This window comes from Rhea pennata, chromosome 1 (assembly GCF_028389875.1).
Source record: "Rhea pennata isolate bPtePen1 chromosome 1, bPtePen1.pri, whole genome shotgun sequence".
Lineage (NCBI taxonomy): Eukaryota > Metazoa > Chordata > Aves > Rheiformes > Rheidae > Rhea > Rhea pennata.
In genome coordinates this window covers 88,135,412-88,151,913 of record NC_084663.1, presented here as the reverse complement: position 1 = coordinate 88,151,913, position 16,502 = coordinate 88,135,412, and the positions used below count along the sequence as shown (strand labels likewise).

Genomic DNA, 16,502 nt, shown 5'->3' with positions numbered 1-16,502 from the left:
CCAGGGACTGATCTTAATTTCATACACAGATGAATTATGAATTAACTTCTTGCAGACTGGAAAGTATTTAACCTGGTCTCAGATAGCTATCCTATAAGTAACACTGCTTGACGGAAACCCTGGACAATCTGTATAGTATATCATCAAATGTACTATTGATTTAAAAATAACTTATTACATGGAAAGAAAAAACACAATAAAGGGACTGCACAACACTCTTCCAATTCAAAGTCAGAGATACAATGAAACTTGTACGTTCAGATGCTCCCTGACAAGCAAACAAGCTTCACTTCACTGTCATGACCGAAGACTAGCAAGACAGACTTACTCTTCTCAACTCTATCCTACCAGTGCAACGCTTGACCCCAATTCATCCTCTGCCAAGACCCAGCTCTTTTGCTTTACAGGGACCAAAAACATTCAATTACCATCAGTAATTTTCCTCCTTTTTTTCTTTCCTTTTTTTTTTTTTTTTTTTTTAAACAAATCCTTTCCTTCTTCACTCTCCTGTCTTAAGCTGAAGAAGCCACCCTGCTGCTTGGGAAGTAACACACCGGAACGTGCAACTGACCTTGTTTGAATCTGCCACCAATTGTTGATCCAGGAGACAAAAGACGCTTTGTTCTTTCACATGCTACCGAGATGGAGAATCTGCTTTTCTCTCTCCATTCTGCAATAAAAGTCTGGAAAAGTGCTTTGTCACTTGCTACATCAATAATAGTGAAGCTTTCAGCACTTGATGGAATGAGTGGCAAAACATCCTGAGACAGCTGCAGTGAAAAGCCTTGGTCTATAATGGAATCATCTTTTACATCATCCTCAACTGGGTCTGCACTCACAGCATTCAGCTGAAGCGCTTCTACCTGCTGCTCTGCATCCTCCTTCCAATTCTGCTTTGACTGAATCCGCTGTTCCTCATCTGTGGAGGTGACATGTTGCTTCTTTCCCGATTTCACAGAGAGGGACACAGAAGTCTTTGGAAAAGGTTCTTTGGGGGGCGTTGGAGGAATAAACCCATTAACACTATCCAGTAGTGGATCAGATGTTCTGTTGCTCCTCTTGAGCGGAAGGGTGATACAGTCTAATTTCTGAGCATCCAAGGCTCCCATTTTGTTTTCTTTAACCTTGAAACAGTTTTTTAAGTCTTGGCCTGTGGGCAAAGGCTCTGGCTGACAATGGTCAAATTCAAAAACCGGAACTGCCTCTTGATTAGCATTAGAATCAACTAACTTTCCTTTCAAACAGGAGCTTCTTGAACTTGCTGAAACTAGTTCAATGCCTGAAGGGCTAGGCCATTTGTCTAATACATCCTGCAGTCCTGGGCTTAGTTCACACGCGCAGTCAGTCCACAACACTGGATGGATTTTCTTGTCTAAAGCTTGTTGGCTTTTCTGGAGCATCTCACTTTGATCCCCCACTAAATCCATTGATTTGGGGTCATCATTACATATCACTGGGTTTCTTAATCCTGACTGAGCATGAATTGTAGAAGGAAGATCTCCATGAAAAGATGGGGAATTTGCATGATCTAAAACTTCATCTATTAGATCAGAGAATGCTAGAGACACATTGTTACACTGTGCAGGATCCTCATCATCTTTCCGATTGACATCGACATCAAGTTTATTCTGAACAGGCCATGGGTTCTGTAAAAGACTATCTGGGGGAAGCAAAGTCCTCTGCTTTCCCACAGGTTCTTCTCTGTCAACATCCATGACAGGAATAGCTGAAAGATCATTGTCATTGCTGAAGCTATCATCAAACAGCAAGCTATCACTCATGTTCAGGCTTGTTTCAGGGACAGGATGGCATTCTACTTGTACAAGGTGCTGTCTACTAACAGGAGAGGTCATTTTATTAAGGCCTTTAGAAGTACACTCCCCTTTCACTGAATTTTGGGTCTGGTAATCCTGTAGAAAACTGTGCAGTTGGGAGTCAGTCACTGAGAAATCATTTCCTTTAAGGCAAGGTGCAGATTCTGTTTCTTTTGCCACAGGCTGTAAATTAAGGCTTCCAGACTCCATAATTTTGTTACTGCAGTGGTGATCTGTGGTTTTTATAATGTTATTTGTTACGGCAAGACTGGATAAGCCCAGTTTCCTAACTGCGGCAGCCAGCCTTTCGTCAGTAGCATTTTCAGTTCGTGAAGTGCTAACACAGCTCAGTTTCTTGGCTATTTCCTGCAGTGGTAATGCTGCCTGCTCTGAACCTTGCTCTCCCTGCTCTCCTGCAATTCCAACTGCTATCTCCTGTTTTATTATCCTCTCAGTCTGAGTATCCAACTGGAAGCTGTCTTCAAAGTCTCTAGAACCAGAGAAGGGGTCAGAGAACGGACCATTCTGAACATTCTCTGCATCACAAGCAGCTCTGGATTTTAATAGAGAGTCTTTCAGAAAATCCTCAGAACGACTGTCAGCTTTCTGCACTCCCCCAGCTTGTAACAATATTCCACTGGGCTTTTTGCTCCTATTTTTGCCACTGTTCTGAATCTGAAAGTGGCAGGATTTATCCTTACTAGGACAAAAATGCACAGACTTCTGTTTCCTGCTATCATTATGGATATGTTCATCTCCAGAACAGGTAGCAGTTACATTGCAGTGATCTGTGTCTAGAGCAGTCTGCTGCTCACCAACCATCTTGTCAGTACAGCTCTTACCTGCTTGTATTTTACTGATTTTATTCCACTTATCAATATTTTCATTTTTCAGTGTCCTAGGAATAGTAGATATTACTGGACTTTCTATGATATCATCTGTCTCCATATTGACATGTGAAGTATCTTGCATTATAATGGCTGCCTGAAAACATGCTCTCTCCTTAGGCATGCCTTCACTAGTAGTGGAAGGCTCTGTAAATAATTTTGCCATTTCATTTCTGTTCCCAAAGTTAACTTCCCCTATCTGTATAGAATTTGAGGCTTTATGAGTCACAGACCCTTTTTCTATAAATTCCTTATTATTTTGGTCATGAGAAAAAAGATCTTTAGAAACACGGTGGTAGAAAGTAGAAGGTTCCTGTACACCTGTGCTAAGCATATTTGAATCTTCAAGCAGTGACCTTCGCAGTTTTGATGCAGTTTTTGAATTAGTTTTGTTCCTAGTCTGGTTTAAATGTGTGTCCGTGCTTCTTATCAATCTAGAAGCTGAAGACATTTTTCTCAATGCTGGTGTCTCTCCCTGCTCAGTAGGGAGTTGTAGAACTGCTCTGCTGGAATCTGTCTTGGTTTTGAGCTGACAAACACCTTCCATGTTTTCCTTATCTTGACTCATATTTGGCCTTTTTCTAGCACTCTGCACAACATCACCACTTCCTTCCTCTGCCTGAACCTGTTCACTGCCTCGGGCTTTGCTCTGAAAACTGGTGGTTGCTGTACTACCACTTAGTCGCCTTTTATATCCCTTTTTAATATTTGATAAGTTCCCAGCCTCAGAACCAGGGCCATTACACCACTGAATTCTGTGCCACTGTTTGTTTAGTGCCCTAAAAGACTGAGAAGGCCGTTCTCCATTTGATCCACACTGTCTGTCTTCCAGCTCCAATTCATTGCTGGTCACAGAGGATGTATCAGACTCAAGAAAAGACTGTGGGTTCCACCACACTCCCATCAGCGCCAAGTCCTGTTGAAGAAGTCCCCGGGCTTCCTCCACAATGAGGGAAGCTGCTTCACTTTCACTTAAGCCCTTCATTCCAGCCATCCAGATGCTGCATATAGTCCGACGTTCCTCTGCTGATTCTTCATCTTCATCCACAGCCCTACGAACACTACAGGAAAGGTAACACAGGTGTAAACATTCATACAGGTAATAGCAAACAATGAAAGGAATTGGCACTATTCTGCTCCACTCCTATTCCAATTAGTATGATAGTTTCACAGAAGCATGACCAAAACATACTACACTTAAGAGTAAATGAATACTGTAGTTTTGTAAATGTTACAATGGTGTCAATGAAAGCTATCAATAGCTATATCTAGACTGCATACCCTAAAAGCACTCCCAAATTTTTTTCATCCAAATATGTCCCCCAGATGAGTTCTAACTCCCTACTAGTGCAAGATGCAGGTCTGAATCAAGCACCCTCCATGCATTAGTTACCTAGGAAAGGAAACCTCAGGAGTGAGAGTCAGACAGGTGTCATGGCACACCCTGAAAGGTACTCAGTCCTGGAAGTTTGTCATTGCACTAACTCAAGATCATAAGAGAACCTCAAATGATATACTGCAATACTTCATGAATTCATTTGATCAAATGGAGGAGCAGAAAAGCATTAACTCTTCTTTAGAGGCAGCAAAAAGTCTGCAGAAAGTTTTAACAATTTGCCTGGGACGAAGCAATAGGTCAAAAGGAGGAGCAACAAGAAAATGCAGACCTCCCAAAGTTATGCTGCAAATACAATATGCTTGTATTAATTTCAAAATAATCATAGAATTACTGTGAACAGTCACAGTGAGCTACATATTATTTTTAGTTAGCATTTGGCACGAAGTCCCAAAAGGCGCAATACTTAATTACAGGTTTCTTCCCGTAATCCTTCACCTTACAAACAAAGTTCTTTGAGTCCTGGACTGATCTCTCACCTTTTAAATGGCACTGAATTCTTCAGAGCAGTTGCCACATCACCAGCACTGGCTTTAGCAAGATCAGCCACTGTGACAAAGCCAGCGTTGTAAAGCATCCTAGCACACTGTGCATTCAGCAGAGAGATGCGTACCAAGTCACATAGCTCCCTGTGAACACCAAAAGTGAGTCGACTCTGGAACTGTGAAAGCAATTGTTCCATGTTGTGCCAGCCCAGTCGATTAGAGAAAACTGTTACCATTCCTAGAACATAAAAGTTGCAGAGACTTAACTCTAGGTTCAGTTCTACTAAGATAGATCCATTCTCTCCCCGCATCTGAATAGATATTATCTTTACATTTTTCACCCACCCAGTACATATGAGAAGTGCTACCATTCCCTAACACATTCATATTATGTCTCAGGCTAAGAGCTGCTCTTGTAGAATTCAGTTTAAGGTAGAATTAATGTCTTTACAAGCAAGGCAAAAATTCTGAATGATATTGCTGGTTTTTCTACTTTCTTTTCCTCACTGAGTTTTGTTCATGTGGATCCTGTTATAGAACATGCATAGATTTCATACTTGCAAGATTAAGATCCTCAGAAAAGCCATGAAAGGCACTAAAAGGAACCACAGATCTTTGAGGAAGGTAGCCACTGATTTCCAGCAGAACTTGGCCTGCATAACTTCAGTTACTGAGAGTACCGTAGGAGATGGCAAAAACTATGATACATATTACAGCTGTAGTCCCCACACCATGGGAGGAGGAGGGAAAAAAAATAGAAAAAAAGTTTCATACTCACAGTTTCTACCTACGGAATATGAAAATAACTGAAAGACACAGTATCCCTCAACTCCACTTTTTTAATAGTGATTATAGAATACAACTTTTATCATACCTCTTAACTATATCTCATATCAACAGATGAACTTTAGTACCCATATTATTTTTGTTCCTGTACTAATCCACCTGACTACTGAAAATGATTAACACGGGGAAGAGAGAATTGTGAAACCACTACAACAAAAAGTTATTTATACTGCCAGAATTAATTTAAACAACTCTGCATCAGTTGGCGTGGCCTTTTCATTTTGGGCCTTTGACTCATGCTGCAACCCACATATGGGGTTTGGCAAGTTGAGCTAAAACTGTCTTCCAAATTGAAGACCCAGTTACAGAGTAATGGAAGACTTAGGTGACAGAAAAACACTCTTAGTCATACGGTTGTGTTGTTACCTCTCTTCCTGCATAGTTCCCTTTAATAAGTTAAGTTAAAGGTCAAAGTGCTCTGATCTCTCAATAGGTGGAAACAAATAACCTGGAAACTACCTACTCTGTTTTGAAACTTCAAACTTTCTGGCCAATAAACTTTGTAACTGGGAAACAGCTATGGTGAGGCTTAGAGACCCCGAAATTCACCCATTCTGAAGGTACTTTTTGCTGTATAGCAAAGCTTCAGAATGGACTTGTACTTAGTTTGCATACTTAATATTGAACAAAATACATTCCTGCATGATAAACAAAAATCGTTTACACAGACCTCAGCATGCTACAACACTGCCTGATTCCTCTCAGCTCATCCCCATTCCCATAGCACACTCTGTAATTCCATCTCACAGTTTAAGTTACAAAACTGCAAGTGGTTTTACAAGACCTATTGTTGTTCATACCACACTGCAGCCATCTTATCCTAATTTGAAAAGAAAAAAGACTAGCTCAAGATTCCTAAGAGTTTTGCTCATACAATTCACCTGCATAGGTAGCGGCAGACTGCTGTAAGGACTGAAGCTGGCCACGACTACAACCATATTTCTTGGTCATATCTTTTAAGGGAACCTCACTGACTAAATCCAGGAGGGCAAGACTGGTGAAAAACCTGTAGAAAAAGCACACATAGACATAAAATCATCATCCAGGGCAGGTTAGCGCATGGGCAAAATGCACTGTGATAATACAGGACAGAAGGGCAGTAAAGGGCAGCACACAGAAGGAACACAGAAGATGGCTTCCAATAGTATCAACAGAAACATCTTAAGACAGCACCATTAGTCCAGAGCAGATCAGGCCCAGGTTCTCTGCAAATGCACCTGAGCAACTAGCTCACTCAGCAAGAGGGCTAGTTCCAGAAAACAGGCAGACACAGAACCTGTCCTCTCCATGTGTTACAGCTTCTGGTCTTCGTGCATTCGTGTTCAGCTGTAGCTACCTTTTGTGGATGGCCATTTGTCTGTGCTGTTTCTCTGTTTTAGCTATGATTTTGCCCTTTACAGAGCGAGCCAGAAAGCCTTCTTCAATTCCCACCAGCTCAGCTACACGTTTCATTGAGGCAGGCAGCTTCTCCCATAGGCAGAAAAACTGGTACCAGTCAATTGTGGTCCACTCCTCATACACGGGGGTAACCTAAAGAAAACAGAACAGTGCAAAAATTACTTCAGAGAAACAAACAGAGCAGAACTTTCAAATATGAGGGTGAATAAAACCATGATCTAGGGAATGTGGTTAGAGCATCCTACATGCTACTCAGAGGCACTGAATCATAACTATGTATCCTGAAGAAAGTAAAAGCTTTTCTAACCCAGCTTTTTTATATTTGTACTGATATGATCTGACTCATGTGGGTATACTCTAACGATTAACCAGTTTGGAATCTTTCTCAGATTGCTCCCTAAATGCAAGCACTAAAAGATTGTTTTTAAACTATCTTTATTTATTTCCCTGTAACAAAACTGACTAACATCTGTCAGCCTATTAAAACCGATGTCAAGAAGATATTTTTCCTGTACATTGTGGGAAATAAACAAATAAATAAATAAAACATCCAATAATAGCTACCACACTAACCACTGCCATGACTTCTGATCAAGCAGAAGGGAATATAGGTTTTCTGCCAGGGTTTACTGAAACTTGCATTCATCTTCAGCATAAGAAATCACAGCTTTTGCTAACTAAAGTGACTAAAGTCACCCAAAGCATTCACACAATTCTAGATAGACAAACAACTCTGTTATTATTCAATCAGTACAGAGTCAGATTCAGCACAAGACAAAGTATCTTTGTGACACACTGCAAGATTAGTTATTCTGTTAATTACTTATTTCAGTTCTCTGGGAACATTTAATAGAAGGTAGATTATCAGATGCCTGGACAGTTGCAAATTGTCCATCCTCTTATCTGCTGATATCTTGCTGAAGAACAAGAGTTACTGAAAGTTTTGTGTTTTTTTAAAAAAGAAAATCCTTATGCTAATTCAACAAATATTTCATCTTTTTAGCCAACTTTGCTAAAACACAAAGCCTTGAAATTCAGTCTCATACTTGTATAGATAAAAGATTCAAGCCTAAGGGAACTGAAAAACTTTATACTAGATAATTTCTCTGTAATCCATCTAGAGAATAATTCTTAAAAATAAATAAATAAAATCTTCCTTAAAAATGAACAGACTTTGCAAGGAAGTGTTTTAGGCTAGGTTAATAGAAGAGAATGAGAATCTCAAGAACATTTTGTTCAACAATGTACTTGACACTAACATTAGTCAGGCAGTGCTATGATTAAAAGTCCAGGGCAAAAAATAAGTTACCATCATTGTCACTACCATAGAACATGAACAAAATTCATCTTTTTTCCCTTTTTGGAGATGCAGACAGAGAAAAATTCTCTGCTGCATGAGACAAAACATTTCACTCTGCCTAGGAGGAGCAGAACAACATAAGGGAAGGTGCCAAGGGGATGGGGCTAAACTCTTTTCAGCTGTCCCATGTGACAGGACAAGAGGCGATGGGCAGAAACTGAACCACAGGAAGTTCCACCTGAATGTGAGGGGGAATTTCTTCACTGTGAGAGTGATGGAGCACTGGAAGAGGTTGCCCAGAGAGGTTGTGGAGTCTCCTCCTCTGGAGATATTCAAGGCCCACCTGGATGCAACCCTGTCTAACATGCTCTAGGTGACCCTGCCTGAGCAGGTGGTTGGACTAGATGATCTCCAGAGGTCCCTTCCAACCTCACCGATTCTGTGATAAAATGTCATCTTCTGGAATATAGACACATCAGCAGCTCCATAAAAAAAAAGATATCAGTCAGCAACCAGGTTAATGAACACAGTAAGCAGAGACATACAGAGGCAGGCATACTCAATCCCGCACACGCCCTTCCCCAAAGATTCCTGCACATTCCCTTTGGAACAAACATTTTTTTCAGGTAAGATTCACAAATTTTGTTTTTTAATGTATCAGCCTAATAAAGAAAAAAACGTATTTACGGAGGCTAAAGACAATCCAAATTTTGTATGATGTTTGAATGATAGGCCTGTCAGCCTGTGACTCTCAAGATGTTCAGGGGAACTCCATTTTGTTTCCTCACTAATCTTCACAGGTTCATGACTTCCTCTCCATAGGTCTTAGACAGCATTGGTTAACTTTTCAAGTGTATACGCACATAAATCTTAACCAAATTCCCCCTCAAAAGACTTAGCATACTCCTTTCTTTAGCCACGGTAGGATCCTCAGACACAAATAAGCTAAATCAGAGAGATTTTCAGTATTACAGAACCCAAGATTCATAGGAAGAAAGTGGTATAGTTCTGCAAGGCTTTCTGTAGGCAAAACAGATGCTAAAACTGCAAAAGTTTTCTGAGCCTCCAGAGGCTACCTGAAATGCAGCCTGCTGAGCCCAAACTTTGACACAAATCAAAATCAACCTGACTGGTCCACTTCAAATACTTGATAAAAATGATCATTATCCTACATTTAAACTTACAAACTTCTGAAATCTTTTTTCTGAGGTTTGGAGTAACAAAAATGGGTTTAGATAGACATGATGCACCTGCCTAGATACTACAGGAACAGACTGATTCAAAAGAACATTCAGTTCAGAAACTTTTCTTCAGGAAGGATTATCTAGACAAAGCACAAAAAGATAAAATCCTGGAGCCTTCGAGTCCCCTGAGCTGTGCTTTCTCTCCTTTCTTTAAATCAGCTTATACTACAAAAGTTAAGGGAAAAAAAAAAAAAAAAGAAAAAAAAAAAAAGGACTGAGGAACCTACCAAATAAACAATATGTAGATCATTCTCCAGAACGAAGCTTTTCATAGCTCGCTGCAGGTCAGCAAAGATTCCCATGGCTTCAGTAGGTGAAAGAGAAGAGGAAAGAGTAGCCGAGCCAAGATGTGTTGGACGATAAACTTTTGCTATTAAAAAGAAAGAAAGAAAGAAAGAAAGAAGAAAAATATATTTAAATGCAAGCTTGTATCTCACTTTCAGGTTGCAAGGCATAACTTGCCTAAGTCTAAGTTAATCTTTTCGAGAGGTTGGTTCACAAATTTGGCTCCCTTAAAACTGTACTCAGAGTAATACTTAACAACAGTTATTTAAACTAGAAACACTGGAATCCTATCTGCCATCCTAAGTCCACAAGTTATCATGTTCAGTATTTCTCTCCTAAGAGAATCAAATATCTCATATCGTCTTTTCTTATCAGAAGATACAAAACTGATCTTTAATGGGAGGTTCTTACTATTACTGTAAGAGCATCATCCTGAGACACTTTAAGAAAATAGTCAAAAATAAGAAAAAGCACAACCATGTGCACCACAGTTCTAAAAGTAACTGTCCTCTCTCAGAATGTACCAGTTTCTCTTCAGAAAAAACAAAAATTATAGCCTACAGTCAATGCGCACAAATCTTGTAGTATTAGTTCACCTTCTTTAAACACAGTTTGGGAATTTGTAGACTAGGACACATCAGTCTTAGAGATGACCTCCAGAGTCCTTCCAAAGAGAAGGTGTGCAAATAACAATGTTAAAGCAAGAATAAAGACACCCCTTAAAACGCTAAAAAATTCCTGATACACAATTTAAAACAAAAAACAAGCAAAAAAAACACAGCAGAGGTCTTCATCACAAAATTACATTCAGCATCAGTTGCAGAAGACTAGTTGATTCAAAAGCATTAATTGCAATCATTGGAAAAAAGACAGAATATTGAGCACCAGTGTTACCTTTCTCTTCGTTGCCAGAGTCCAGAACCTGAATGAATTCATTCTCCAGCAGCCATTCCACACAAGCCTCAATAGCTCCAGTTTGCGTTTTATCTCGATCCTTCTCATTTCCCCATTTACTATCTTTCAAGCTAGACGCAAGAAGAGTGCAAGCAGCATAGGTCTGTACATCATCCGGAGTGCTGGCCACTCCCCCCACGATGATCTGTTGAAGAAAATATCCTGATCATAATGCAAGAGAAACAGTAAAATGGAACATCAGATCTGAGAAACAGAGATCGATCCATCCAACCCACCAAGTTTTAAAGAACCAGTACAAGACAGGAAGACGCAAGCAAAGCAACTGTTAACTTTTAAGGACACACAGAAAAAAATATTTTCACACTTGTCTCAGCAAAGAGTTAGACACTATAAGTAGCAGTAAAATGACAAAGCTACGGGAAAAAAGTAATTTTTAATACTTTGAAATAATTTTAATACTTTGAAAGCAGAAATACACAGAGAGGCAATTTAGAATTAAGAGACTAGCCATCAGCATTTTGCTTAACCAACACTGAAATACCTTTAAAAGTTTAAAATATGGACTGTGATTTTCTGAAGATTAAAAAAAATAGGAAAGAGTTGTCCCACAGCTCTCCAACCTACTGAAGCTTTTTCTAAGTAAATGCGAATGCTATAACCCATCATTGCTTTCCTGGTTTGGAGCAATTTTTCCCTTAGGCTTTCTGTTTTGCTTTTGTTTTTCAGATAATTGCTTTTTTTCTTGTAAATCAGTTACAAGGACTAACAGCACAAGCCTTTCTTAGCTGAACAAGATAGCAAGACGCATAAATAAAAATTTCTTTCAAGCTTTCAGTGGATTTTTTTTTCATGTAATAAAGCACTGCCACCAGGAGAGAAGCCATCTTTTATACAGCTCCTGTGTAGGAAAGTGCATTTAGAAATTACATTGGTCTGGTAAAAATTCACGATCTATGAATCACAACCAAGCTCTAAGTACAACAAGAGCTTCCACAAAAGACTATCAGTAGCACAACTAACAGAAAAACTAGATTTAAAAAGAAGTCTAAGCTCAGTTCAAGCCCAAAAGCAACTCTGGAGAAGTAGATAAGCTCACCTACATGGAATAACATCCTCTTCTTACTTTTTACTCCTGGAAACCCTATAGAGCAGGATCAGCTAGAGTGATCAAATGGGATTCCATGCCTGTTTCTTCACCAAAAACTTATTTACAAAGCGTCAATCACTTCTAGGCAGAAGAGGTAGACAAGCTGAGGTGTAAAAAGAGGACCACAAGGTTCTACAAATGTCATTATGGCCCAATTCAGTCTATAAAGTCTCAAGAATCGGTAATATACACGCATCTCCCAGTTAGACTGTCAGATCACACATAAAGATTAAGAATTATGCATGCTTTTGCCTGCAGTGTGAGTACACATTGAGACAAAAAGCAAGCTTAGTAGCTTTTTTTGAGCTGTGCTCATGCTGTATCTCCCAACAAGCGCATGCTGCAACATACAAATCAAAATGCTAAATACTAAAGCAAGCTGGTAGACTCGTATAATTTTCTTTGAAGCTGCTTGTGATGGCAAGAGAGGAAAACAAGGAACAAGAAAGTGCACAGAAAGCATCTGATGATATAATTGTAGAATGATTTCTTTTGTGATAAGAGCATGAGTACAGTTCCACTTCCTCTCCACATGTCCCATACCTCAAGTATTGCTCGTTTCATGCTAGAAGCAACACCTTCCCCTTCCCTTCTAAGCAAGCAACTGCAAACAGGCTTGAGAGATCCCTGAAGTAGAGCAGTTCCTTTTGATCTTTCTGAGGGCTTGCAAACCAAAATGCTCTCACCTATACAGAAAACAAAAGAAAGTTAAACATTAATGAGCTTTAGCATTCCATCTTAGCTCTGTAATAGCTACATATATCCCACTGAGAACATATTATTGGAAGAGAATCGTGGGGATTTTGGGGGAAAAAATTAAAAATATAAAAACCATTTGCTCTTTGCAAACTTCAGCAGCATATAGTCATTGCTATGTAAGAACTCCGTATATGTGTAACATTTAAGAACTGAAAGTTCAGAGAAGGACAAGCCTTGAAGTTACATTAAGCAGTTTAGGGTCTTGTCAAATCGACTTCTGAATATCTCCACAGACTGAGATTCCAGAGTCTCTCAGCACATGTTCTAGAGCTGGACTCCTCTCATTTCTAGTTATGGCATTGACTGGAGGAAATACAGGCAGTTATTTTCTTCTGAACTACATTGTTAAAATGAAAGGATTCTCAAAATCATGAAGAAAAATACAAACTGCATGGCACATTGTAAGTTTGCATCATGTTAATCAGCTTCAGTTTCCAAAATAAAATAATAGATACCAAAGCAATACAGAAATAAAAAGATTAATCCAAGTAATTATGCATTCTCTGAACTTTCATTTATGTGTGTATATAAATGCACACATACAAAATTCTAAGTATTCTGAATGGTTTCCACTGGAAGAACATCTAAATGCATCTAACCTGACACTCCTGATATAGGATTTAAAAGTTAATTCCGAATACTGAAATTCTGTGAGAGACAAAAAAAGATCCCAAAGCTATGAAACAAACAAAAATGGCTGCCAACATAAAGGAGGGTTTTTTTCAACAAAGCTATTACAGAGAAATTAAGTTCCTGAGAGGCCTAGTTAGTTGGAAGCTTTGCCAAATGGTGCAAGATAAATGAATTATGAGTAGGACAAACTTGCCTTTGACAACGAAGAGAACATTATGTCTGGATTTGGTGGACAGTGAATGCCAGTTTTATGATAACTTGCTAGATTTAAACATGTGTAGCCTGAATACCATATTATTTTGGTACTGTGTATTAATAGGATCCTAGAAATGTTAAGTTATGATAAAATTGTAGCCATGGTAATGCTGCTAATCCAGAAGTAATGAAAACACAACTACATTTAAATTTAATGAATGTAATAAATACAAGTGTACTGCGTGTGAGTAATCATACACAGCTTAAACATGATTACATTAATGAATGACAGGATAAGAGATATGCTCAGAGAATGTCTCTTGGAAATTTTTTACACTGTCATGTAAAATCTTTGACATCTGTGGGCCATCTACTTCAGCCAAAGCTGGAGTACATAAGTTATGACAAACTGCCAGCAAGTATCATTTTGTGAAAAGAAAACTTACCTTGATTTTAGCAATAAAGAACATGAACTCATTTCTTACATGATTCTCTATATGATCCACAATTCCCTGTGATAACTTTGACTACTCAATGTGATAAAAGTAACAAAAGACAAGTATCCACTTGACCAGACCTTATCTGACAGACATTAGGGTATGGGGGGGGACCCTTCCCCAAGATGTCAGTGAGAATTTAAAGGCAGTAATTATAACCTGTCGAAGAGTTTTTAAAAAATAAAAGGAGAGCAAGACACAGACAGACAGAGCAAGACACAGACTAACCTGTATTATCTAATATGTTTCTTCTTTGATTTTGCACATACTGCTATATCTAACACCCTCAATCTACAGGAAAAGAACTTAATCTGCAGCCTGGTTTCTAGCTTTGGTTCAGCAACATTGAACAGTTTTCCTTTTTTTACCCTAGAAACATGATGATTTTGATGAAATCAAAAATAAAAATAGCTCAATTTTACTTCCTAAAATAATATTTTTCAGTTTTCATCAAATCAGAAAAAAAATCAAAACCTGAGACAATTCAACAATACAATATTTGGAGGAGAAAAAAAATCACCTAATAGCAATTATCTTCTGCCTGTCAACTGAATTTTGTATTCATACACAGCTGCCTATTTTTTTTTTCCTATCCTGAAGTTGCTTTTCTCTGGTATCCCTACTCTGTGGAAAAAGTAGCAGCTGGTTATGTAGTTTTATGCTCTCATCCAAAAGACTCTTCAGAGTGGAAAAAATTGAACATTTATGAAGCTCATCAGCATAAAAATCAACTGCTTACTGTGCAAAACATACAATCACATCAAATCTGTCAAAAAAGTACTACTACTTGTAACTTGAGGGGGTGAAGGGAGAAAACTTCGGCAACGATGTAACTTTTACACCTGCCAGCTACATTCAAATGATAAGAAGTCCAGTAAATTTTAAAATGTAGTATGCAACTGCCCTTTTCTTTAAACACACAGGGATAGTTCACAGGGATATAGGTTGCAAAATGCAGGGCTGCTGTGTTACTCTAGTAAAGATAGAATGTTAAATACAATTACAGTCTGCTTACGAAGGGTTCCAGCCAGCATCAATCAAGCCATCAGTAGAACAGTCTGCCTTCCTGCATCTGTTGAACTTTATAATTTCTCCAAATGTCATTCACAAACATAAATTTTCATTACAAATTAAACTAACAGGCAGCGTTAGTTTGTTGGACATCAGTTAGTGCCACTGGCCTCACAAAGATAGCATATTAGCTATGATCTACTGTTTATATTCCTATGCACCTCTACAACATCACTACTTTCAGGATCCAAAAGTATTATTGTTTAGTAGAAATTTAATAAATCCAAGTTAGAACTTCAGAAGCAACTTTCAAATTATTATTGTAGGCTTTAAAATTTCTCAAAATTTTAAGCATGTCCAGTGGGAGTTTACTATAAATTTTCAAACTAAAAACTGTAAATGCTTTAGTATATTAACCATATACCACAAAATTAAGGCAAATAAGCAAGGTCTTAGAAGCTACCGAGAATTTAAGGAAGAAAACAGACTCTTCCCAAAGTAACTGACATGCAAATATCAAAACAAGCCTCATGCAGTGAAAAAGAATCCCCTGGGAATTAAAAATTTTACTCCATTAGTACCAAACAAATTCATCTTGATTAACTTAATCATACTGAATACCAAAGGAATTCATCATCATTAGTCACTAATTGCAAAGCACTGTCCTGGATTTAATTAGGTTAACATCATTCTTGGAGAATGTTAATAAAGCCTCCACTTACCCACTGTGTCTACTCCTTTCCTGCCAGCCCTTCCAGCCATCTGCTTGTAAGTGAGGATGTCCAGCAGTTTGCCACCAAACACAGGAGTTCGTATAATTACTCGGCGTGCAGGCAAGTTCACTCCAGATGAAAGCGTGGAGGTTGCTGCTAGAACTCTAATCAAGCCCTGGCGAAAGGCTCCTTCAATGATGTCTCGTTCATCAAAAGTAAGACCTGGGAAAAGATGGCTTTTAGTGAACCACTAATGATAAGATTGCATTTAAAAGCTAACAGTATTACTGTCAAGCAAGAAGAGGAACAAACAGACTTAATGAACCATTTACCATTCAGTTTTTTGAAATACAGTCACAACACTAATCTCAGTTACTTCTTCCGAAACATTACCAAAGCGAACTTTCCATGAAGGTTTCATCATTTAGTCAACTATAACATTTACAAACTAGCTCTTCTACTTACACAAATTGTAGCAAGATGAACAAATATTTCTACATGTTTATAAATGAAATAAAATAACATACTGGATGTAGCAATCACAGTAGGGAACTAGGATTATCCTTCAGAGTTTCAGGTCAAGTTCATTCTTGAGGAAAAAGCCCATATCCCAGGAGCATTTTTGGTTTTTCCCCGCCTGTATTCAATATCATTGCTACTGCTCTTTCTTCCACTAGTTAGTCCTTCTTCCTCCATGGATGAACAGGTGACATACACTGATACTTAAAGTCAGAAAGAAAAGATCTAGCCAGAAGTGCTAACATCACGTTTTTCTTTTATTTCTTCATTGTAATATTGCTTCTATTTACTCATCTATTTCAGAATTAAGTTGAGGAAATTTGCTCCAAGAAGCCTAGCAGCTTTAGGACAGCTTGAAAATGCTTTGGCTGTAAATTAGTTCATATTTCCAGGATTTCACAAAGATTTTTAAATTATATTTAGAAAATTACTGTTATCCCACATAACAGAAGATTTTT

At 38.4% G+C, this 16,502-nt stretch overlaps 1 protein-coding gene across 1 annotated transcript in view; it reads right to left on the bottom strand.

Moving 5' to 3' along the window:
- Positions 1-16,502, bottom strand: part of POLQ (DNA polymerase theta) — a 54,906-nt gene that overhangs the window by 22,125 nt on the left and 16,279 nt on the right. The window contains exons 9-16 of the mRNA XM_062571675.1: positions 15,535-15,747; positions 12,261-12,403; positions 10,550-10,754; positions 9,598-9,740; positions 6,765-6,958; positions 6,310-6,434; positions 4,577-4,820; positions 572-3,762 (exon numbers count right to left, since the gene is read on the bottom strand). Of these exons, the coding sequence (XP_062427659.1) occupies positions 572-3,762; positions 4,577-4,820; positions 6,310-6,434; positions 6,765-6,958; positions 9,598-9,740; positions 10,550-10,754; positions 12,261-12,403; positions 15,535-15,747 (4,458 nt within the window). The remainder of the gene's footprint in view (positions 1-571; positions 3,763-4,576; positions 4,821-6,309; positions 6,435-6,764; positions 6,959-9,597; positions 9,741-10,549; positions 10,755-12,260; positions 12,404-15,534; positions 15,748-16,502) is intronic.